At 53.2% G+C, this 24165-nt stretch overlaps 1 protein-coding gene across 5 annotated transcripts in view; it reads left to right on the forward strand.

Annotated features, from left to right (window-relative positions):
* The first annotated feature begins 1298 nt into the window (after positions 1-1298).
* Positions 1299-24165, forward strand: part of PTPRU (protein tyrosine phosphatase receptor type U) — an 85329-nt gene continuing 62462 nt past the window's right edge. For 2 of the 5 annotated variants that reach the window (XM_032636469.1, XM_032636468.1), the window contains exons 1-3: positions 1299-1479; positions 20474-20605; positions 23574-23845. In XM_032636469.1, the coding sequence (XP_032492360.1) occupies positions 1407-1479; positions 20474-20605; positions 23574-23845 (477 nt within the window). In that variant the 5' untranslated portion in view covers positions 1299-1406. Of the gene's footprint in view, positions 1480-6415; positions 6606-17216; positions 18238-20473; positions 20606-23573; positions 23846-24165 lie in introns of those variants that run through there. The other 3 variants (XM_032636451.1, XM_032636460.1, XM_032636470.1) reach the window with 2 other exon arrangements.

The raw sequence follows: 24165 nt of genomic DNA on the forward strand, positions 1-24165 counted from the left end.
CTAGAGAAGCCCATGAACAGCAACGAAGCCCAACACAGCCAGAAATAAATAAGTAAATAACTAAATAAAAAGAAATAAACATATCCAGCAGGCAGAAAATCAGAAAGGACATAGTTGAACTCCACAACACCATCAATCAACTAAATATAGAGGTCATCTAAAGACTACTTCATCCAACAATAGCAGAATACACATTGTTCCCAAGATCACATGGAGATAGACCACCTACTGGGCCATAAAACACACCTTAACAAATTTAAAAGAAAAGAATCATACAGTGATTGCTCTCAGACCATAGTGGAATTAACTAGAATTCAATAACAGAAAGAGAGTTGAAAAATCCCCAAATACTTGGAGATTAACACACTTCTAAATAACACATGGGTCAAAGGAGAAATCTCAAGAGGAATTTTAAAATTTCAAACTAAATGAAAACTGAATGAAAATGAAAACACGACTTATCAAAATTTGTGGGATGTGGGGAAAGCAGTGCACAGAGGGAAATTTATAGCACTGAATGCATATATGAGAAAAGAAGAAAGATCTGCAATTGATCGTCTAAACTAGCTTCTGCCTCAGGAAACTAGAAAAGGAAGAGCAAATTGAATGCCAAGGAAGCAGGAAAACAACAAAAATTAGAGCTGAAATCAGTGAAATGGAAAATCAATAGAGAAAAGTCAGCCAGACCAGAAGCTGGTTCTTTGAAAAGATCAATACATCGACAAGCCTCTAGCCAGATGAAGAAAAGAGAAAGGACACAAATTACTAATATCAGAAATGAAAGGGGGACATCACTACGGATCTCATGAACTTTAAAAGGATGGTAAAGCAATACTATGAACGACGTTAAAAGCTAGCTTTCCCGAAGACCCCACCACCGCTTTTGGTAGGTGATGAGCTCCCTGTCCTTGGAGGTATGTATGGATGCGCATTTGACGGGATCTAGGTAGAGGGGATTCAAGCGTTGGATGGGACTGAGAGGCTGGGTGTCCCTGGTCTCTGTCCTGGAGAGCTGTGTGGGAGCTAGGCGCGGGCAGTGAGCAGAGGCGTGGACCTGCTCACCTAAGAATGTCGGTGCCCGGTGGGTGCAGAGGCTGGTGGGCGCCCGGGCCCCAGCCCGGGATCTCCAGGGGGTCCGGGAGTGGGGGAGGGGCGCATCAGGGCCGCGGGCCACCGAACCGGGCAGCGGCGCGCGCGGCTGCCAGCAGGGGGCGCCTCGAGACCGAGGAACGCGCGGCCGAGCCTGACGTCAGCGCCCCGCTTGCTTGGGCTCCCGCTCTGGACTCGGCGCCAGTCCCGCTCCGCGCCGCGCCGCTTCGCTCCGGCTCTGGCTCTCCTCGGGCCCGGCTCGGGCTCCGGCGGCTGCGCCCCCCGCGCCGGGCCCCCGGGGCAGGCTGCGGCGCACCATGGCCCGCGCCCAGGCTCTCGTCCTGGCGCTCACCTTCCAGCTTTGCGCGCCCGAGACCGAGACTCCGGCAGGTAAGCGCGAGTCGGTCGGACCCAGCTTGCCCCGCGGAGCCCCCGGCGCCCGTGGCGTAGCTCGAAAGAAAGTGGGAGTGTTGGGTGACCGGACGTTGCGAGCCTGCTCCCTGTGTGTCTGAGTGTGGGATGTGCGATCGTGTGCTCGGGGTGTTGTGTGCCTGCGAATGGTGTGTGTCCTGAGTTATGTGCAAGAAGAGGTGCTGTGTGTGTTGTGTGTCCACGAGTATGTTGAGGTGAATGTTGTGTGCATCGAGGAGGCATGGGGTGTGCGCTGTCTTGTGTCTCTGCCACTGTGTAGTGTGTGTGGGGCCAAGTAGGACTGTGTGCCTGTTGTTTGTACATTTGAGTTTGGTTGTGTGGCAGGAGTTGTGTCTGTTAATGTGCTGCATTTGTGGGCATTTTGTGTGCCCTAGCCCGGAGTGTTTGCTTGCTGTGTGTCCGAGAATGGCTCGTGTGTTTGTGTTCTGCGTGTGGCGAAGAGTGCTCTGTGGATTCTGCCCGCGTGTGGAGCAGGGAACGCGTGTGCGGTGTGTGTGCTTGTGAGATCCGTGTACGTGTGTGAAGGCGTGGGAACGGGTCCGGAACGTGTGTGTCCGTGCGCCGTGTGCGCAATGTGTACGTGTGGGAGTGTCTGGGGTTGGTGGTGTGCGCCGACGGGGGGCTGCGCGGGTCCGAGTGAATGCCAAATGTGCCGGGAATGCGTGTGTAGGAGCGTGTCTGGAACGGATGTGAGTGTGTTCGTGCGTGCCTGCTGCGTGTCCGGGAATGTTGCGAGTGTGGTGCGCGCCTGGGCCGTGGCTGTGTGCACGGGGCCCGGGGCCGCCCGAGGGGGCGGTGACAGGGTGTGTGTGTGTGTGTGTGTCCCTCGGGTGTGCGTGTGGGGCGCGCGGGCCCGGAACAAGTTGTCGTGGCGGCGCCCCCTCCCTTCTCCTCCCCTCCCCTCCCGGGTCGGGCCGGGCCTGAGGCTCGCCAGGAAGGGATGGGGGCCCGGCGGCCGCCGACTCCGACATTTCGGGCTGTTTGTTGTTTCGCAAGTTCGGCGCGGCGCTGGCTGGCGGCAGATCCGAGGCGGCGCCGGGGCTGCGGGGCGCCCGGCCCGGGACTGGGGAGGGCCCGGCGCGGGGGGGTGGCGGACGCGGGGGGCCGCGGGGCGCGCCGAGGCCGGAGGGAGGGTAAGGCCGGGCGCCCGGGCGCTCCTGCGGGGGCCGGGCCGTGGCTGCTCCAGGGCAGCTGGGCGGGGGTGAGTCTGGGCGGGCCGGGCCTGGCTCTGGGCGGCCGGACGGCGCCCCCTCCTGTTGCGCGCTGGGGGCGCCGCGAACGCAGGGGTCTCCCGGGACACCCCCTCAGTCGACTCCGCAACTTTGTGCGGCCTCCCCGCCGGCCGGGACGGCCGTGTCTCCGGGCTTCTGTGTGCTGTATGACCGCGCTGTCTCTGGGTGTGTTTTGGAGTCTGGAGTCTTTTGGGCTGTGTTTGTGTGTGTGTGTGTGTGTGTGTGTGTGTGTAATTGTACGTGTGATAGCGTTTCTGAATGTGTGTATCTAAAGCTGTGTCTGTGTACCCGTGTGTGCTGTGGACCGTGTGTAATCTGTGTGTGTGTTGGTGTGTCTGTCCACCCCCTTCCCAACCCCCCATCCTACCCTGAGGCCTGGGATCCCAGACTGCGGCCCTCTTCTGCTGAGTTGCGCCCGATGCCTCCCCTGGGGCGGGGGTGGCCGGTCCCTTACCGGTGGTGGCCTCAGCACCCCTAGCCCCTCCAGTTGGGCGGCTTCAGCCTGGTACCCGGGGCGCTGAGTAACGGGGAGATGCCCCAGACGGGTACCCGAGCCAAGACACAGGCAGAAGCACGTCGGCCCCAGAGACTCCTTCAGGCCGCCGGTCTCCGAGAACTGGCCCCTCCCGAAAGCGTTCGCTGCCCCGCTGCTCCCTCCGTCCCCTCGGGCGGAGCTCCCTGGGCACCTGCAGCTGCCCTGGCCACTGGCTCTGAGCTCTGCCGGGCCCAGCGGTCCCAGGCCATCGCGCACAGCTTTAGCTTTGACCGCTTGGTGCCCGAGAGGACGCCTAAGGCGACCTCCCTCCTTATCCTCCCCCAATCCCTCCCCCCTGTCCTGCAGCAACTTTGTCCCCCTCCCCCACCCTGAGATCAAACCAAGGGTACATGCTCCCCCATCCCTGGCACCATCATCTTGATTCCAAGAACCCTCAGGTGCCCTAGCTCCTGCCAGTAGGGGAGACTGTCAAGGACTGAGGTTTGGGAGTGAGATCTTGAGTGGGTTACTTCCATTCTTGGGGCCGCCGTTTTCTCATCTGCCCCATGGGCTTCATAATGAAGGTGTATGGTACGTGGTAGATTGTAGACTAAAGCTCTGTTTGTGAGTGCCAGGGAACAAAAGATGGTTTTGAGGACTGCTACAGAGCCAGAGACTGTGATTTGAAGCCAGAGGGACCTGGGTGCAAGTCTGTCTCTGCCACATGCTGTCCCTGTGACCTTGGGCAAGTCACTTCACTTCTACGGTTCCTGGCACCTGTAGCTATTACTGTTGAGCTTAGTTCAGAAGCCCTTAGTAGAAGGGGTGTGAGCTCCCCTTGTCCCCACGTTGATTAGAGTCAGCCCAGCTCCCTGAAGGCCTCCTGAGTCTCCCTCCCCCAGAGGGTGGGTGGTGATGTCTCTGAGCCATGCAAATCTGGCAGTAATTTATTCTGCTGTGTTCTAGCTCATTTTGTCCTTTTGGTTGCTGGAGTTGTGGACAGCAGGAATGAGGGAGAGGCTGCCCAGTGGTTTCAGGTTGGGCAATAAAGGCTTGTCTGGGCAGCTGGCCCTTCTCCCTGGGGGTGGGGGAGGGACTCAGCAGGAAGAAGTGTGAGTGGCCAGAGTGGGGGGTGGGTGCTGAGCTCCTGGACAGCCTCCGTCCTAGCTCTGGTGTCAGAGAAGATCCAGGGGGGCACCCTGCTTGCTCCAGGCATGCTGCCATCCTTCCATGCCTTCATCAGCTAAGCTAGAATGGGGTGGGTGGTGGCTTTTCATGCAGGGCTGGGTTAGTTAGAGTCGCTGGTGTACCTTGTGCCCTCCTTCGTCTTTTAACCCCCTCCCTCCTCCAAGCTGCTCTCCCTACATCCTGATGCATCCTACCTTTATGCCATCTCAGGATCTCTCTCATCTGTCCCCTTCTCTCCATCCTCATCCATCTTTCACAGGCAGGAAGGCTCCAGCCTCTTCCTCCACCCCTCCCTCCATAGTGTAAGGGATCTTCCTAAAACACATGTTTGAAACCCTTTGAAGGCTCCCCATTACCTCCTGGGTTAAGTCCCTCCCACTATGTCCTCTTGCCTGCTCTAACCCTTGCCTGCCTGTCCAGTCCCATCAGCTTTGCACTACTTGCCTTGCATCCTATGCTGTGGCCAGTCTAACCCACTTACTAATACCCACTAAATGTCCACTCCTGCCATCTCCTCTCTGGGCCTTTGCACAAGCTATGTTTTCTCCCCAGAACTCTCTAACTCCACCTCTTCACTGGGTGATCTCCTGCTCCTCCTTAGGATTTTAGGTTAGACATCACCTCCTCTCTGAAGCCTTCCTTGGTTACTCCCCCTTCTATCCTAAAAAGGGAGGGTGGGGGTTGATTAGGGTTTTCCATAACACCGTAATTATTGTAATTACAGTTTATTTGTCCTTTCTCCCTTACATGAGCTCTGTGGGGACAGGGACTGGGTATTTAGTTTCCTTCTGAATCTTTAGTGCCAGGTACAAGGCCTGGCCCACTCCCGCTGAGTAAATACACCCAGCATGAAAGAATGAGCGATGTCCCGTGGGTCAGGTTCTGAGCTGGAGATGCCAGATGGGGGCGCACTGACTCCACTGAAAGTAGAGATTACATATAATAGGTTTCCCTCCAGGAATCTGGAAAATTCTGCTGGGGGATGGTGTGTGTGAAAAGGCCATGCAGAGAGTGTTGTCTGGGAGCTGTGAGTTGGAGAGGTCAACTCTCTGCCTGCCAGCCCCTCCCCCCAGCCACCGTCCTTCGAGCCCCACCCCCACTGCCCTTGCCCCCCAGCAGCTGGCAGGGCCTGTCCGGCCTCTGGTCTCAGCTCTTTGTGCTGGAGGTTCGGCAGTTGGTGAGAGGCATCGAGTCCCAACTGTCAGTCTGAGCGTCTGGGGAGGAGGGGAGGGCCCTGCGGCAGGAGGGCAGACTCTGTCCTCTGTCTCAGCCTCTGTCCTGGCTGCCTGTGAGCCCAGGAAGGGAGGAGAGCTGCCCCCTGTGTTGACCCCTGCAGGTGGGGTTCAGGGAGGAGGCTGAGGTGTGTGCAGGTGTGATTCTGACATCTGGGCAGTCAGAGTGTGTGTGTGTGTGTGTGTGTGTGTGTGTGTGTGTGTGTGTGTGTGGTTCTGATGGTATGATTGCAGCCTGGGGCACAGGACACATGTGTGGCTTCTCAGGGAGTCTAGCCATCTGGTTACCCTGTGTGGCAGGATCTGAACTTGGAGTAAGGAGGCGACAAGCTGGTCTGAACCTGGGGAGCCTGATGCTGGGGTGTCTGGGTATCCAAGTGTCAGATTCCAGGAGTTTGGGGGTGGAGCTATTTGGGTGGGTGGTGTCTCAGGTTCTGGGTGTGGGTGTCCCAGTGCCAGGATGTGGGAGGAACTGGGTGTGTCAACATAAGGATATCCCAGTGTCTCTGGATCTGGAGGTGGGTGTATCCAGGTGTCTGGGAGTCCTCAGGTTAATGGGTGTGTGGGAGTGTAGCCGTGTTGTGTCCAGCTGTGGGGCTGCCCAGGCTGCCTGGGTGTCTGGGTGTGGGTACCCAAGTGTCCGGGTGTGGGGTATATATGTATCTAGCAGTGGGGTGCGCATGCATTGGAGTACCCAGGTGTTTGTGAGTTTGGCTGTGGGGTGCCCTGTGGTCTGTGTGTTTATTTGTATATTTAGGTGTCTGCGTCTCCTGGAAAGGGATATGCATGTTTGGGTGGGGAGTGTCCCGGTGACCGTACGCAGCTGTGGACCAGGGACTGGGGCTGTGCCAGCTCAGCCTGTGACACTGCCTTCCCTGGGGCTTGCCTTCTCACCTCCCTACAGCTGCCAGAGGGTGCTGCCACTGGAGGAGACCCCAGTGGTTCTGCTTCTCTATGGTTCGTCATTCTAGAGCTGTGTTATCCAATAGAACTTTCTAAAATGATGGAAATGTTCTCTACCTGCTCTCTTCAGTATGGTGGCCACTTACATGTGGCCACCTAGCTACAGTTCATTAAAATAAACATTCGGTCCCTCAGTCTCACCAGCCAGATTTCAAGTCCTCGAGAGTCGCCTGTTGCTAGTAGCTATGGAATTGGTCAGTCTGTGAAGGTAGAGAGCATTTCCATCACAGCAGAAAATTCTATAGACAGTGATGGTCTAGAGGTGCAGGGCCTACAGCATCTTTAGTGAGGCCCGGACACCTCAAGGAGTGGATGGCCTGTCGCTCAGTGGCCACTGAAGAAGGTTTTGCTGAATCCACGTCCCCTTCTCTCCAGCCGCGTCATTTCTTGCCTGGACGATTGCAGCAGCCCCCGCCTTGGTCTCCATTCTGCCACTAGTGCTTCTACCACCCTGGGATTTGAATGACCTCACAGGCAGGCATAGGATCCTGCCACTCCCTTGTGCTAAGCTGAAGACTCTCCAGCACCCAGGGACCAAAGCCTAACATGGCAGATAAGGCCCTGTATGACCCAGCCTCTGCTTTCCGTGACAGCTTCATGTTTATGCCTCTCCTCCCCTGACCCCACTCCCCACGTCCACCTTATGATCCAGGCTCACCAGGCCAATGTTGGTCCCAGAACCGGCCAGGCCCTTTCACGCCTCTCTGCCTTTGCACATGCTGTGCCTTCTGCCGAGAACACCACTCCCACCCGTCTTGCTTCCTGGAGGCCTGGCTACTCGCTCAGCCTTCAGAAGTCCAGCTCTGATGTCACTTCCCCAGGAAAGCCTTCCCAGACACCAACCGACACGGCTGGCCAGGTTTCTCCCACCATGCACATGTGTCAGTGGGCTGCAGTGTTTTCCGTCTCCTTCCCCACTAGGCTGGGAGGAAGGGCTGGGCTGGATCATTGTCATCTCCCGTCCCCAGGGCCTTGTACATGGCATGTGCCTACTCAGTGTTTGCATTGATGTGGACCCCTGGGTACACAGGGAAGGCTCGGAGTTGGAGTAGAGCTGGGGCTCCAGAGGGCAGTCATGGTTGGGGGCCGGTGTCCCCCCTTGGCTGGCCCTGGGTGGGGCTGCCATTGCCTGAAGAATGGCTGGGGAGGACCCCTGGGGTTGACAACTCAGAAGGCAGCTGTTACTGGATGACTCAGGAGGTCTTGAGCGGATTCCCAGGGTGCAGACCCCAGGACCTGGTGGTGAATCTGAAGGGATGAAGAAAAGGGGGGCTTCGAGGGGTCCCTGAGGTTTGGGAGCTGAGTATAGGTGGAGAGGATGAAGGATTGGGATAGGGAAGTTGGGAAGGGGTGTTGGAGATATTTGAGTGGGGTGGAGTGACAACTTGGGGGTGGGGGACAACATGGGGGATGGGAGATTACTTGCAATAAAGATATATCTGGGGGGTGGGAACAGCTGGGAATGAGGGGACAGGTGGTGTTGGGGGAACAACTGAGGGTTGGGGGACAGGTGAGGGATGGATAGAAGGGGGATATGGGACAGCTGACGGGGGATAAGAGGTGACAACTGGGAGGTATCAGAAACCTATCTGGACAGGACAGGTGGGTCTCAGCTGAGAGACTGGGAAATACATTGCTCAGGATGTGTCTGTGTGTGTGCTTGCATGTGTGTATGTGTACACCTGTGTGGTTGTGCGTGTGTGCCCGTGTGTTTGTACCTAGAGTGTGGTGGTGAAGAGCATGGACTTGGGAGCCACACCATCTGGGTTCGAATCCTCACTCTACCACTGCTAGCCATGTAACCCTTGGGCAAGTTACTTGACCTCTCTGGGCCTTTAGTGTTCTCATCTGTGAGATGGGGATAATAATGGAACGAACCCGCTGCACGGGGTTGCTATGAGGATATATTTTATATAGACACGTATATCGTTCAGAACAGGCTCTGGCGTGTAGTAGGCACTGTGTGTGCTGAACTGTTATTAAGGGTGTGTGTATGTGCGCAGCATTCTGTGTGCTCAGAAAAGTTTGTTCTTGGCTTCTGATGAAACCGAGGCCTGGGAGGGGTGATGGTGGCTGGGAGTGCTGGAGTGACCATCCAGGTCATCGGGTCTGGCTCGCCTCTCACCCCTTCCCCTCCGTTCATTCCACTTCCCGCCCACCCTGTGCCAAGGCCTAATCCAATAGGTCTCCCTCTGCGTCTCTCTCTCTCTCCCGTCCTGTCCCACACTGCCTGTCCCTGGGCTGGGGGCCAGGGGCTGTGCTTTAATTGTCCAAAAGCTTTTCAGCAGAATCTGAATTCATTGTTCCCTGCCTGCATGCTGGGGCCCTGCTCAGATAGAAATACCCGGACAATGTGCTCAGTTCTGGCTGTCTGCCCCACGGGTGGCAGTGGCTTCATCCCGTGCCCTTGGAGAGTCCCTGGGGTGGAAGATGCTGGGAGTGGGAGGTGAGGTGGGGGGAAGCCCCCAGGGCAGATGAGGCCTCACCCCCAACCCATGGGGTAGCCAGCCCAGCCAGGCAGAGCTGTAGGCACAAGGGTTTCTGGGGGTCCCGGCTCCCCTGCTCTCCAGTGCATCATAGGGAGAAGTGTGCCACGTCTTCACCTCACACTAAGAACTGCTCTGCATCAAAGCCCCGGCCTGCTCTGGGTGTGTGCTCTCTGGGGAGTCCTGGACCCATCACCTCAGGACTGGGCCACTGCATTGCATCCTTGCACTGCACTGCATCTCAGCCCTAGGCTGCATGGCTGCGCTGTGTGAGATTCCGCATTACGTTGGCTGTGTGGACTCTCCCGCGTGTCTGTATGCTCCACCCGCATTGTCCCGTTGTGCTGTGCCTCTGTTCTGCGGTTGTGCTGCCATTTGTGTGTTTGTGGCTCTTCTGTGCTGTGTGACTCTACTGGATGATGATGTTGTGTTGGGCTTGTGGACCCTCCTGGGATTGTGCATAGTCCCTGGCAACGCACCACTGCACTGTGCCAACAGATGCCGTCTACCACGACGCTGCATCTGCGTCACACGGCCTCTCTGTGCTGCACTGCATCGGGCATGGCCGGGCACAGCCTGTCTGCAGTCCACCGTCGCGCTGTGCAAACACAGTGCCCCTTTGACCGGCACAGCACTTCTGCCCCACTGCTTCACTGCACTGCACTGGAGATGCGCATCTCCAGGCCCAGCCCGTCATACTGTACCACTGCCGCTGTAACGCCACCCTCTAGGTTATCTCACCCTGTACGGCCACTGAGGTGTCAGCTGGTGTCCTTCCCCAGGTTTCTGTTGGCAGCCCCAGTTGAGCAGCATCTTTGCTTCAAGTGGCCTCACTGCAGTGTTCCTCTGGCCCCCACTGCGCACTGCCCGAGGAGTCGGTAGCTACACTGCAGCTTGAGGCCATTCTGTTGGGCTCGGGACTGGCGTGGGTTTTTGCAGGCATTACCTGTGCAAGTAGCCGACGTTGCGTCTGTGCGCTGCACACGGGCGCTGTCCTGGGCCTCTACCCTGCACTATACCTGCTCACTGTTGGGTTGTGTGCGTTCTACTGGATCTCAAGATGCAGAGCTCTTGCACTGACTTCCCTGTTCCACATGGTGTCTTTACTACATTTCATTTTGGTGCCACTTTCTAGCCCTGCTCTCAAGTCTGCACTTACTGTACTCCTTGGGACTGTATCGAGCACCCAGCAATTCCTTCTGCACTGCGCCATGTCTTTCTCTTCCCTGTATCTCTGCATGTTCTGCATGCCTCCACTAGACATGCTTTCAGTGAGAATTCATGGAGCGCCAACTATGTGCCAAGCCTAGTGAGGCTTGGACATACCCCCTCGGTGTTCCTGCATACACCTATCCCTTGGTGCTGAGCGCCAGCCCAATGTACCACTAAGTGCTCACTGCTGCACTCTGTGCAGCTCTGGGTCATGGCCACGATGGATGGGGCACCTCTCCACTGCATCGTGGCACCGACCAGTCCTGCCGTGCTGTGCCAGGTGTTGCGTGGGGGTCTGTGTACACTCCTCTGCCCCCCTGCATTGTCTAACTGCGCTCCGCCTCTGTATAGTGGAGCTGCTGCATTGCACCTGCAACACACCACACCGCAGCCACGTAGCCCTCTCTTGCCACGGGACCGTTAGAAAGTCCAGATCTTTGCACTGTACGTGTTCGTGCACAGCCCTCTGCCTCTCTACGCTGCACTGCGTTTTTATATGACACACGGCGTCTGCACTACAGGGGTCTGTGTACCCTTTGCCCGCTGCACCTCTGCAAAGAACGACCCTCCATTCAGCCCTTTGCCTCTGTATGGAGTCTGGCCCCGCCCTGTGCCTTCCCCTTACACTAACAACATGGCAGCCCTGCTGCTAACTTTGGGATTTGCTGGGCATATTGATCCGGGAGATGGGGAGTGAGCCTGGCCGAAGCTTCCCCTGCTGTAGTTGGCTTCCTTCTATTCTCAGTAGAGATGGAGGGATGTTGGCATCGCTGGGTTCTGTATTGGCTCCTGTAGGGGATATCAGCTCAGCTTTCTCTCCCTGTGGCCTGGCCCTGGGTGTTCTTGGTTGCAGCTCTGCTGAATGCTGGGTGATTAAAAGGTGGGCATGTTGCTGCCAGCCCTGCCCTTGTTAATTGCGCATCAATTATTCAGGGCTCTGGAGGGCAGCTTGGGGGAGCCCCAGCCAAGGTCTGGTTGTGTTGATCTGGGCCAGGAGAGCAGTGAAGTGGGCTGGGCCGGGTCTCTGGGCTGGAGTCATGGTCCTTGAGCCTGGATCAGACTAGCTGGGATCATGGGGTTGATAAGTCCAGCCACTGTTGGCATCCTACTATACACAGGGCTTGGGATGGGGCTCAAAGGCATTAAGAGACAGTCTCTGATCTCAAGAAGGGAGGAGGTAGGGGTTAGACAGGCCTGAGATGGAGCTGTTATTGTGGTGGAGAACATGGGATGGGGCTGGGTTGGGCAGGAATGTCCAAGGGTGAGCCTGTGTTGGTTCTAGGGTTGGGTTGGGCTACCTAGAAAGGGGGTGTGGCTTCAGATGGTGAAATAGACCAGTGTTATCCTTGGGGTTGTATTTGGGTTCCCCAGGCAAGGGTTGGGGCTATGCCAGGTGTTGGGTACGATGCCAGCCCCTAAATTTGTAATCTGTCGGGAGGAGTTTTGTTTCTCCTGGGGCCGTCCCTTGGGAACTGAATGTTCTACTGACAAACCAAAGGGAACAAAAATCTCATTGCAAACAGCCTCTGTTTACCTAGGGTCTTCGGAAAACACTGATGGTGGCTGGCAGCCACACTTGGCACAGAACACCATTCTCTGTCTGGTGGTGAGGAAGTCTGTTGCTTCCATGCTTGTGGTGCCCACGTGCACACGCGTGCACGCTCACGCACGCACGCACGGCTCCCCTCTACCTGCCGTGTACACTCACCTCCCCCTTAGGCACATGCTTTCTGCTGAATGTGCCCATATATCTCTGCAGATAAACGCACAGCCACACACCCACAACTTCACAGCACGGTGCCTGAGGGACCTACACTGGGAGAGCCCCACTCACCCTCACCTCTCCCCTATAGTATCTCTCTCTGCCTTCAAGTTATTCTTGCCCATATACTTGCTCACACGAATGGAATCAGAATTCTAGAGGTGGAACAGCCTTAGAGGTCACCAAGGTCCCCGTTCTCATTTCATAGGTGAGGAAGCAGGGCTTCGGAGAGGACAAGCCGCCTGCCCAGGGTCACACAGGAAGTTAGAGGCTCAGCAGCAATTAGATCCAGGCCTTCTGCCTCCCAGTCGAGTACTCACAAGTCAGTACCAGGCTATCAGTCTCACAGCCATGTACATGTGTACGCACGTGCGCGCGCACACACACACACACACACACACACACACACAGGTCTGCATATGGCAGTACAAGCATATGGAAGGGTGGAGACCCTCACTCCAGGGAGACCCCCTCCCGCACTCTGGCTCCTCCTGCAGAGGTTGCTTTGCCCCTTACATCACCCCATCCGGAGCCCAGCCGGATGTAGATAAACCATCATCCTGCCTTCCCAAATTGTGGCTGACGGTTGCTCAGGCAACCGCCTGCCAGATTGTGAAGATTAGCTGAGGAATGTAGCTGGGCCAGTTTGAGCTGAGTCTGGGGGAGCTGCTGGGGGTCCTGGGTTGATCCAGCCCACCCTCTCAGGGAGGCCCTGGCAGACATGGAGTACCCACGGAGGGGTCTGGTTTTCTCCCTGTCCCCAGCCCAGCTGACTGTGTCCCCAAGGCTTAGACGAGGCTGGGGGGAGAGAGTGTGTGTATGTGAACACTCTGTGTGTGTCTGTGTGTGTTGTGCATCTCTGTCAGTGTGATTGGAGCGCATGCCATTTGCATCCAGGATGGGGACTTGAGGCCCCTTCCTCACCAGTTCCTGACATCTGACTCCAGACCCCTTGATAACTTGTCCCACTTCTGATCCTACAGTTCTGTCTGGAGAGGCCACCTGCCCTCCTCATGGCTTATAGGATGTGTCACTTGTCTCATCTGAATCCAGGTGCTTCTCTGCTCAAATACCTAGTATGGTTTCCCCCCTTAAAATGAGGCTGGACTTCTCACTCTGGCACTTGGCTGTCCGTGATCTGGCCTCAGCCTCCTTCCCTCCCATCTTATCTACCATTGTTTGGCCAGTCTGGGCTCCTCTCTGGGCCCTGGACCAACTGTGTTACTCACTACCTTCCTTCGCTCCTGCTGGGCCCTTTACCTCAGATGCCCCTCTCTCCATCTTTACTGGCCAGAATGGTACCTATCCTTCCATCCCTCTGCTCAGATGCACCCACCTCCAGGAAGCCTTCCCCCTGTACCCACCCTCCTCCCCGGACTCCCCTTGTGGCCTTAACCCTTCTCTGCTTTGTCTCATTCCCTTACCTCCACTCAGACTAGGAGGTCCTTGAGGGCAGAGCAGAGTCTTAACCATTCTTGTGCCTCTACTAGTGCCAACCTGGGGCCTGCTTTGTACTGTCAGTGAATGAATGTCCAATGAGTGGAACCAAATTTGTACATGTGGCCAACAGAATACCAGGGCCTTGCTTTGTTTGTGCTTAGTCTCCTTGAATAAAGATAGGTGGTGTAATTTCCACTAAGATCAGGAACAAGACAAGGTTGCCCACTCTCACCACTCTTATTCAACATAGTTTTGGAAGTTTTAGCCACAGCAATCAGAGAAGAAAAGGAAATAAAAGGAATCCAAATCGGAAAAGAAGAAGTAAAGCTGTCACTGTTTGCAGATGACATGATACTATACATAGAGAATCCTAAAGACACTACCAGAAAACTACTAGAGCTGATCAATGAATTTGGTAAAGTAGCAGGATACAAAATTAATGCACAGAAATCTCTGGCATGCCTATACACTAATGATGAAAAATCTGAAAGTGAAATTAAGAAAACACTCCCATTTACCATTGCAACAAAAAGAATAAAATATCTAGGAATAAACCTACCCAAGGAGATAAAAGACCTGTATGCAGAAAATTATAAGACACTGATGAAAGAAATTAAAGATGATACAAATAGGTGGAGAGATATACCATGTTCTTGGATTGGAAGAATCAACATTGTGAAAATGACTCTACTACCCAAAGCAATCTACAGATTCAATGCAATCCCTATCAAACTACCACTGGCATTTTTCACAGAACTAGAACAAAAAATTTCACAATTTGTATGGAAACACAAAAGACCCCGAATAGCCAAAGCAATCTTGAGAACGAAAAACGGAGCTGGAGGAATCAGGCTCCCTGACTTCAGACTATACTACAAAGCTACAGTAATCAAGACGGTATGGTACTGGCACAAAAACAGAAATATGGATCAATGGAACAGGATAGAAAGCCCAGAGATAAAGCCACGCACATATGGTCACCTTATCTTTGATAAAGGAGGCAGGAATATACAGTGGAGAAAGGACAGCCTGTTCAATAAGTGGTGCTGGGAAAACTGGACAGGTACATGTAAAAGTATGTGATTAGAACACTCCCTAACACCATACACAAAAATAAGCTCAAAATGGATTAAAGACCTAAATGTAAGGCCAGAAACTATCAAACTGTTAGAGGAAAACATAGGCAGAACACTCTATGACATAAATGACAGCAAGATCCTTTTTGACCCGCGTCCTAGAGAAATGGAAATAAAAACAAAAATAAACAAATGGGACCTAATGAAACTTAAAAGCTTTTGCACATAGGCAGAGCACTCTATGACATAAATCACAGCAAGATCCTTTCTGACCCACCTCCTAGAGTAATGGAAATAAAACCAAAAATAAACAAATGGGACCTAATGAAACTTCAAAGCTTTTGCACAGCAAAGGAAACCATAAACAAGACCAAAAGACAACCCTCAGAATGGGAGAAAATATTTGCAAATGAAGCAACTGACAAAGGATTAATCTCCAAAATTTACAAGCAGCTCATGCAGCTCAATAACAAAAAAACAAACAACCCAATCCAAAAATGGGCAGAAGACCTAAATAGACATTTCTCCAAAGAAGATATACAGACTGCCAACAAACACATGAAAGAATGCTCAACATCATTAATCATTAGAGAAATGCAAATCAAAACTACAATGAGATATCATCTCACACCAGTCAGAATGGCCATCATCAAAAAATCTAGAAACAATAAATGATGGAGAGGGTGTGGAGAAAAGGGAACACTCTTGCACTGCTGGTGGGAATGTGAATTGGTTCAGCCACTATGGAGAACAGTATGGAGGTTCCTTAAAAAACTAAAAATAGAACTACCATATGACCCAGCAATCCCACTACTGGGCATATACCCTGAGAAAACCAAAATTCAAAAAGAGTCATGTACCAAAATGTTCATTGCAGCTCTATTTACAATAGCCTGGAGATGGAAACAACCTAAGTGCCCATCATCGGACGAATGGATAAAGAAGATGTGGCACATATATACAATGGTATATTACTCAGCCTTAAAAAGAAACGAAATTGAGCTATTTCTAATGAGATGGATAGACCTAGAGTCTGTCATACAGAGTGAAGTAAGTCAGAAAGAAAAAGACAAATACCGTATGCTAACACATATATATGGAATTTAAGAAAAAAAAATGTCATGAAGAACCTAGGGGTAAGACAGGAATAAAGACGCAGACCTACTGGAGAACGGACTTGAGGATATGGGGAGGGGGAAGGGTGAGCTTTGACAGGGCGAGAGAGAGTCATGGACATATACACACTAACAAACGTAGTAAGGTAGATAGCTAGTGGGAAGCAGCCGCATGGCACAGGGATATTAGCTCGGTGCTTTGTGACAGCCTGGAGGGGTGGGATAGGGAGAGTGGGAGGGAGGGAGACGCAAGAGGGAAGACATATGGGAACATATGTATATGTATAACTGATTCACTTTGTTATAAAGCAGAAACTAACACACCATTGTAAAGCAATTATACCCCAATAAAGATGTTTAAAAAATAATAAAAAATAAAAAATAAAAAAAAAGAAGGAAAAAAAAAGCTTTTGCACAGCGAAGGAAACCATAAAGAAGACCAAAAGACAACCCTCAGAATGGGAGAAAATATTTGCAAATGAAGCAACTGACAAAGGATTAATCTCCAAAATTTACAAGCAGCTCATGCAGCTCAATAACAAAAAAACAAACAACCCAATCCAAAAATGGGCAGAAGACCTAAATAGACAGTTCTCCAAAGAAGATATACAGATTGCCAACAAACACATGAATGAATGCTCAACATCATTAATCATTAGAGAAATGCAGATCAAAACTACAATGAGTTATCATCTCACACCGGTCAGAATGGCCATCATCAAAAAATCTAGAAACAATAAATGCTGGAGAGGGTGTGGAGAAAAGGGGACACTATTGCACTACTGGTGGGAATGTGAATTGGTACAGCCACTATGGAGAACAGTATGGAGGTTGCTTAAAAAACTACAAATAGAACTACCATATGACCCAGCAATCCCACTACTGGGCATATACCCTGAGAAAACCAAAATTCAAAAAGAGTCATGTACCAAAATGTTCATTGCAGCTCTATTTACAATAGCCAGGAGATGGAAGCAACCTAAGTGTCCATCATCGGACGAATGGATAAAGAAGATGTGGCACATATATACAATGCAATATTCCTCAGCCATAAAAAGAAACGAAACTGAGTTATTTGTAGTGAGGTGAATGGACCTGGAGTCTGTCATTCAGAGTGAAGTAAGTCAGTAAGAGAAAGACAAATACCGTATGCCAACACATATATATGGAATCTAAGAAAAAAAAAATGTCATGAAGAACCTAGGGGTAAGACGGGAATAAAGACACAGACCTACTAGAGAATAGACTTGAGGATATGGGGAGGGGGAAGGGTAAACTGTGACAAAGTGAGAGAGTGGCATGGACATATATACACTACCAAACGTAAAATAGATAGCTAGTGGGAAGCAGCTGCATAGCACAGGTGGATCAGCTCGGTGCTTTGTGACCACCTAGAGGGGTGGGATAAGGAGGGTGGGAGGGAGGGAGACGCAAGGGAAGAGATATGGGAACATATGTATATGTATAACTGATTTACTTTGTTATAAAGCAGAAACTAATACACCATTGTACAGCAATTATACTCCAATAAAGATGAAAAAAAAAAAAAGATAGGTGGTATAAATCCCAGCTTCTGGGACTTAAGATGTGGCCTTGAGCAAGTCACCTCATCTCTCTGTGCCTCGGTGTCCATCTGTAAAATGGGAATAATACTAGTACTGAGCTTGTGAGTTATTATGAGGAATCAGTGGCACGGGGGGTCATGGTGGTAAGTGGCAGCCCTCTTGTGATGGCGTTGATGTGTGTGTGCATGTCTGTGCCCACGTCTGTGTTGATGGAGTCGAGAGGTATTCCCTGACCGTTCTTGCTCTTAACACGAAGTCTGGTCTATTTTTTTCTCCCCTGGGCTGGTGGCCCCTAGCAGGAGTTGAGTCTCTAGTAGAAGTGGGGACTTGGCGTTGGGACTTCTAGCTCCTGAGCCATCCAGCTGGAGGTGATGGGGCTTTTCGCAGGATCCAGGAGGGCTGATTGTTCCCATCCCAGGGTGAGCTGGGGAGCAGGTGGGGGTGGAGCTCACCTTGGAGAACCTGGCCCCAGAGATGTTACCCCCTGAAGGCTGTGACTGGAATGGGCCTGGCCCAGAAACACAGGGCTGGGGATGGGCATGGATCAGGGAGCGGGAATCATTCTGCCTCTGGAAGGGGGTACTCTGGATGGGAATGGTCAGCTGGGGAGATCACCCTGGCTTGGGACAGGTGCAGGACTTCCGTTCTGACGGAAGTCAGGGGTCACTCTGGACATGGTCAGCTGGTCTGGGCTCAGTCAGTCAGTCTGGTGGTCATTCTGGTCAAAGTCAGATGGTCTGGTGGTCATCTGGATGATGATGGGGGCACTCTGGCTCAGGTCTATCTGTTTGGGGGTCAACTGACCTGCATCAGGCAGTCTCAGGGTTACTCTGGCCAAGGTCAGATGGTCTGGGGGTCCCTCTGACCAGGTCAGTCAGGCTGGGAGTCCTGGAAGCTCACTTGGCCTGGCTCAGAATGGACGGGAGGAAGCCAAGGAGCTGGCATTCCCAGGCTCGCCGCAGGGCCATGGGTGAGACATCTGGGGCAGCTGCCTTGTTACTTGAGAAGGAACAGGAAGGACCTGAGCCCCAGCGAGACTCTAGATCCTGGGGTTCCCTTTCTGGTAATTTGGAGGCTCAGGGAGGCCTTGGCTAAGACCCTCAGGCACAGACTCAGCTCAGGCTGAATGAAGTCAGCTGTCCCCTCCTCCAGGAAGCCCTCCCTGATCATCCCTACTAGCTGTGTTCTCTCTTCGTGCTGTGCTATGGATCATTTTCTAGGGGGAGAGCTGAGGCCTCCCCAGCACAGATGGGGTTAAAACCCACCTCCACAGGCCATAGGGCACATGCTGACCAGGGGTCTTCACACAATGAGGCCAAGAGCTCAGCCAACGTCCTGCCCCAGCTCTGGAGAGAGGCTGCTGTTATTTCATCCCATCCACCTGGTGCCAGCCTTTTGCCCACCTTTTACTGTTTTACGCTCTGATGGGGTCCATAAAGAGGAAAGGGAGACTCCCCCGCTCCCAATAGTGGCAAGCCCCTTGTGCCTGGCTGTGCATTTCGAGATGCTGCTTCACATGATCCGCGAAAACCTGGAGAAGTCCCTGCTACAGATGAAACAGCAGAGCCTCCTGAAAGTGAGGCCACCAGCAGTGCGTGCAGATGCCCACCGTTGTGCCTGGCACGTGGCACTCACGCCCCAGTTACTCTCTGTTTCTTGCCCCTCCTCTTCTTGAGGCTGGGAAGCAGCTAAAACTTGCCCCTTCTCATAGTGAAGGCTTTTCTGGTGAGAAATGTGGACTTCGGCCTCTGACCGCCATGGATTCAAATCCTGCTTCTGTTACTCAGGTGGCTCAGGTGGAACAGGTGCAGAGCTGCTAGCTCCTGAGTGCTTGCATGTGCTAGGCATTGTGCTAAGTGGACCCCCGCACTGAAACCTCAACAACTCCACTTGTGGGTGGGGAAACTGAAGATGAGAAAGGATCACCACCACAGGGCTGGCAAATTGCAGAGTCAAGGCTCACTCCCAAGTCTGTCTGATGCCAAAGCCCACTTGCTTATCTACCACCGCATACTGTGGATGAATTCCTTCACCCCTCAGAGCCTCAGTCACCTCATCTGTCAAGTGGGGAGAAGTACCAGTGGCTGATGGGCACCCAGGACAGGGCCTGGCACGATTTGTGCCTGCTTCCTCGCCACTTGTCCATGCATTTTCCCGGGTCTCAGATGCCTTCATTTACCCCGATGGGGCTCCAAACACTAAGGTTCCGGAGTGAGAGCAGGGACCTGTTTGCAGTTACTTTCTGAACCAGTGGTGTTCTCAAGTGTATTATGTCCAACTCAGGGCTTTGATGAGCCAGCTAAGATATATGAACCTCATTACCAACCAAAGGACTCACATCCATTTCAATCCCCGCCATATTTAAACTATGTATATTGGTTCCAAATCATGGGAATTTGCTTCCTCTAGTCATATGTGTCCTCGTTCCTGCAGGCAGAGACCTCAGTTAGGTGACTTTGGGTAATGTGCATCACTTAAGCCTATCTGTCAAGTAGGAATAAATACAGTAGTGGTACCTCCTTAGAAGGCGAGGCCTAAATGGGAATCCACACTTAAAGCGTTTAGCACTGTGCAGGGCTTGTCGTAAGCCTGATGTCATCAGTGGACATTGTTCTTATTTTTAAGGAGAGACCATCAGGGCTGACTTAGGGCATTCATGACCCTGCTAGTCCTGGGGCCCACTGTCTGTCCTCTCTGCAAAGATGGAGGGGCAGGTGATGGAACACTGACCGGCAGTCAGCAGATCTTGGTCCAAACCCCACCTCTGTCATTAACCTGCTGTGTGACCTTAAGGAGGTCACAGACTCTTTGGGCCTCAGTTTCCTCATCTGTAAAGTGGGGATAATTCTAGCTTTGATTTCATGAGTTGTTGAGAGGTTTTAATGGATAGTAATGATAACTGGCTTTTGTTGAGGAGGGTCTTTGATTGGTGGTTGAGCAGTGGGGGGTTCTGGGGAGTACTGGAGGGGTGGGCAATGTGGGGAGGTCTTGGCATTGGGAGGAGACAATGAAAAGAAGGAGAGGGTGGGGGAGGGAGTGTTTGGTTAGAGGGAGGGAGCAGTGGGGGGAGGGCTTGAGGAGACGGAGGGGATGAGGGTGGGCCTGGGTAGGAAGGGACAGTGCGGGGCACCTAGAGGGTAGCCTCAGGAGCCCTTCTGGCCAGCAGCCCTGCTCTAGCCTGGGCTAAGCAGGCCCTTCCCTTACAGCCGGCTGCACCTTCGAGGAGGCGAGTGACCCAGCAGTGCCCTGTGAGTACAGCCAGGCCCAGTATGACGACTTCCAGTGGGAGCAAGTGAGGATCCACCCTGGCACCCGGGCTCCTGCGGACCTGCCCCATGGTGAGCCTACTCTCAATCACCATTCCCCCTTCATCTCCTTCCAGGGGCATGCTACCCACCTGCTGTGTTACCCTGGGTACACTGCCCAATCTTTCTGGGCCTCCATCTGCTTTGGCATCTGTAATGACACAGATGACACTGTGAATATGGAGCTCTCTGAACCCTGACCAATTGTGTACCTCAGGTAGTTTTACCTGTAAAATGGGTGCAGGTTCAAGTAATCAAAGACCCTTACAAACTGTACGATAAAGCCCACCTCCCATTACTCCTATGGCAGCTTAGTTCAGGATCCACCTTACTCCTGCCAGGTCTTCCTAAATCCTCTACCTTCAGGGAGGCTCTCTTCTCCCTGTGAGCCTCTGAATCCTGGTCTCCCAGGCTTGAAGATGCTGACAGAGCAGTAACCTTGGGGGCTGGATGTGTGTAAAACCTTTCTGCCTCTGCCCCTTTCTTCCTGGATCTTTCCCGACTTCTGCCCTGCCCTGCCCCTGTTTCAGGATGGGGAATATTTGGCGTCGTGAACACTGGACTGAGAGGAGACTAATTATGTAGATTCTAGTCCCGGCCTTCTACCCTGATGATGGCCTTTAGTGCACTGGTTCAAGAGTCATGAAGGCTGGGCTTCAGATCTTTGCTTCATCACTTTACCATCTGTGTGACTTTGGGCAAGTCACCTAACTTCTCTGAGCTTCCATTTCCTTAACTATAAAATGGAGAGCACAATAATCCATTTCATAGGATTATTAGATAATGCCTATAAAGTACGTAACATGGGGGTGGCATGTAAGGGTTCAATTAATGCTTAGATGCTATTGTTGGAGATATTTGAGGGGATCCAACTACTAGCACCCCTCTTCACTGGGTACAGAAGCAACTGGGGATTAAGAAAAGGATAAGACAGGTGGAGACCAAGTTATCACCTTTATTACTGATGAGGGCTGAGTCGGAGGACACAGCATAGTGCGAGGACCAAAAGGGCTTGCTGAGGGAACCCAGAATGGGACAGCCTATGGCCCCTCCCCTTTGCCCTGTCATAGTAGTGGGCCAGGGCCTTTGCTGCTCCTCTCACAGCATGGCCGAGATCGCATCTGCTGTCAAGAGTTCGTGGGAGGGGCAGCAAAGGTTCTCAGTGTGGGACCAGGACTTGAAGCCAGCAGGAGAGAGGCCCCCCACCACCTGGCACAGGCAGCCTCCGCTCCTGCCCCTCGCCTCGACTCCCGGAGGCCCCCCTGCCTCCCCTCTTCTGTGCATTTGCTCACACTGTGCCCTCCCTGGGGCATTCCTCTCCGCCTTCACAGGGCTCTCAGCTCCTTGTTCGACCACTGTCCTGGCAGGTATCAAAGTCTGACCTGTGTGACAGTGATCTGTCAAGGTGCCCACCGTGGCAGGGATGCTGAGCAGGCCGATTCCATATCCCCAGGGCCCAGCCTTGGCCTGGTACAGGTTAGCATTCGGGTACAGGTTGCTGATTTGAATTCACCTCTTACAGTCCTGACCACCCTGTGTGGGCTCTGCTTCTCTCTCTCCTCCACACAAGCAGAGACATAACCAGTGACAAAAGGGGGAGAGAAATTTTGTATGTAGTGTGGGCCTTGGGCTGGATCCTGGGGATGCAGTGGTGAGCCAGATGGACAGTCTCTCTGCTGTGTTGGCGCTCACATTCTGGGGAAGAGACTTGGAGGTGGAGAGAGGAGGAAGGAGGGAGATTCACACTCAGAGAGCAGGAGAGAGGAGAAGGAGGGGTGACAGGGATGAAGGGAGTAAATGGAAGAGAAGAAGAGGGATGCAGAGTGAGAAAAGACTAGGGAAGAGGCAAGAACTAAGTGTCAGTTTGAAAGGGGGAGAGAGACACGCCCACAGCTGCTCACAGGGAGAGGAGAGAGGATGGAGGAGTGGGCCAAGAGAGACTGTGCGGGGGCTGGGATGCACCCCTTCCTGAGTGGGAATGGGGACCTGGAGTTTTGTTTACTACCGCACCAGGACTGATGCAGGAGCTGCCTTCTTCACAGGCTTCTGGCTCCCAGAGATGAATGCCGTTCCCTCCAGTGGAGCCCCTGGAGAGCCCGCCTGGAGCAGGGAGCCTCGTGGTTTGGGATCTGAATGGGCTTGTGTGGGCTGGCAGCCAGGCCTGGGAGGAGGTGGCCCTGGGTGGCTGCAGGCACCCCGTTAGCAGCTGCTGGGGCCTTCTCCCCACAGAAGGGAAGCCATAATCCCCCAGCCAGGTCCTGAGGAGTCCAGCCCCCTTTCCCCCGCCACCCCTCTCCCCGCCTCCCAGCATACAGCTTGGATCTCTGGGGCAGGGGCAGGGGCAGGGCTGCCTTTCTCCAGGTTTGAAATCAAGAGAGTTGTATCCCAGGAGTTTAGATTGAGGGGCTGGGGGCTGGAAGGGAAGTTAGAGCCCTTCCATTCCATCTCTGTTCTGTAAGTTCAGCTTGCAGACCTGTGCTGGGGACGCAGTGGAGCCCTGAGGCATCACAGGCTGGTGGGGAGAGTGATACATACTTTATTAATGATCCAAGGGCCAGGAGAGACACCCATAGAGGGATGGAGAGGGAGGGCTTCAGAAGAGGTGGACTTTGAGGTCCTGTCATGTGCTGGACTCTTGACTCCTGAGATGAGTGTCCTAGTCCTTGCCTCCAAGGACAGCTCGGAATGTGGGGAAAGCTGTGGATTAGCACAAACTTGGACTGGGGTCATAAAGGGCGAGGTGAGGAGCCAGAAAGGGGTTTTGGCACAGCCAGATTTGTGTGTTTTTTTTTTGCTGCCCCAAGTCTTTACTTTGGGAAACAGATGCAGGGAAATGAAGGGACTTACCCAGTGAGTCAGAGCTGGGACCAGAACTCAGGCCGCTGACTCCAGATGGGTCCAAATGCCTGGAGTCCTTTGTTTCTGCCTCCTCCTCTGTGCCCACCTGACCCTGGTCCTCCCCTGAGTTCTCAGCTCCTGCCTCTTCCTCCTCTCTTTCCAGGCTCCTACTTGATGGTCAATGCTTCCCAGCATGCTCCAGGCCAGAGGGCCCATGTCATCTTCCAGAGTCTGAGTGAGAATGACACCCACTGTGTGCAGTTCAGCTACTTCCTGTACAGTCGGGATGGGCACAGCCCGGGCACTTTGGGCATCTATGTGCGTGTCAATGGGGGTCCCCTGGGCAGTGCTGTCTGGAATATGACTGGATCCCACGGCCGCCAGTGGCACCAGGCTGAGCTGGCTGTCAGCACCTTCTGGCCCAATGAATATCAGGTGGGCTGGGTTCAGTCTGCGGTCAGTCTGTGCTTGGGGGTGTGGGTAGAGGGGTGTCAGCATGAGATCAGAGTAAGCAAGTGGCCTAGGTTGGAATTAGCTTGTGTCAGCATCAGGAGTCAGTCTGTGGTCAGCATTGGGTTCTTCAGTGATGGTTCAGTCTGGTTCAGTGTCAGAGGTCATTGTTATTAGGAATAGTTTATGGCTGGGGTCGAGGTGAGTTGGAATAGTGCTGACTTGGAAACCCTGTCTGGCTGGGAAGTTTTGTGGCTTGAAGGTAACAGTCCAGGATTGGGATGGAACCTCTGGCCTTGACCTTG

The sequence above is a fragment of the Phocoena sinus genome, chromosome 1, assembly GCF_008692025.1.
Source record: "Phocoena sinus isolate mPhoSin1 chromosome 1, mPhoSin1.pri, whole genome shotgun sequence".
Taxonomy (NCBI): Eukaryota; Metazoa; Chordata; class Mammalia; order Artiodactyla; family Phocoenidae; genus Phocoena; species Phocoena sinus.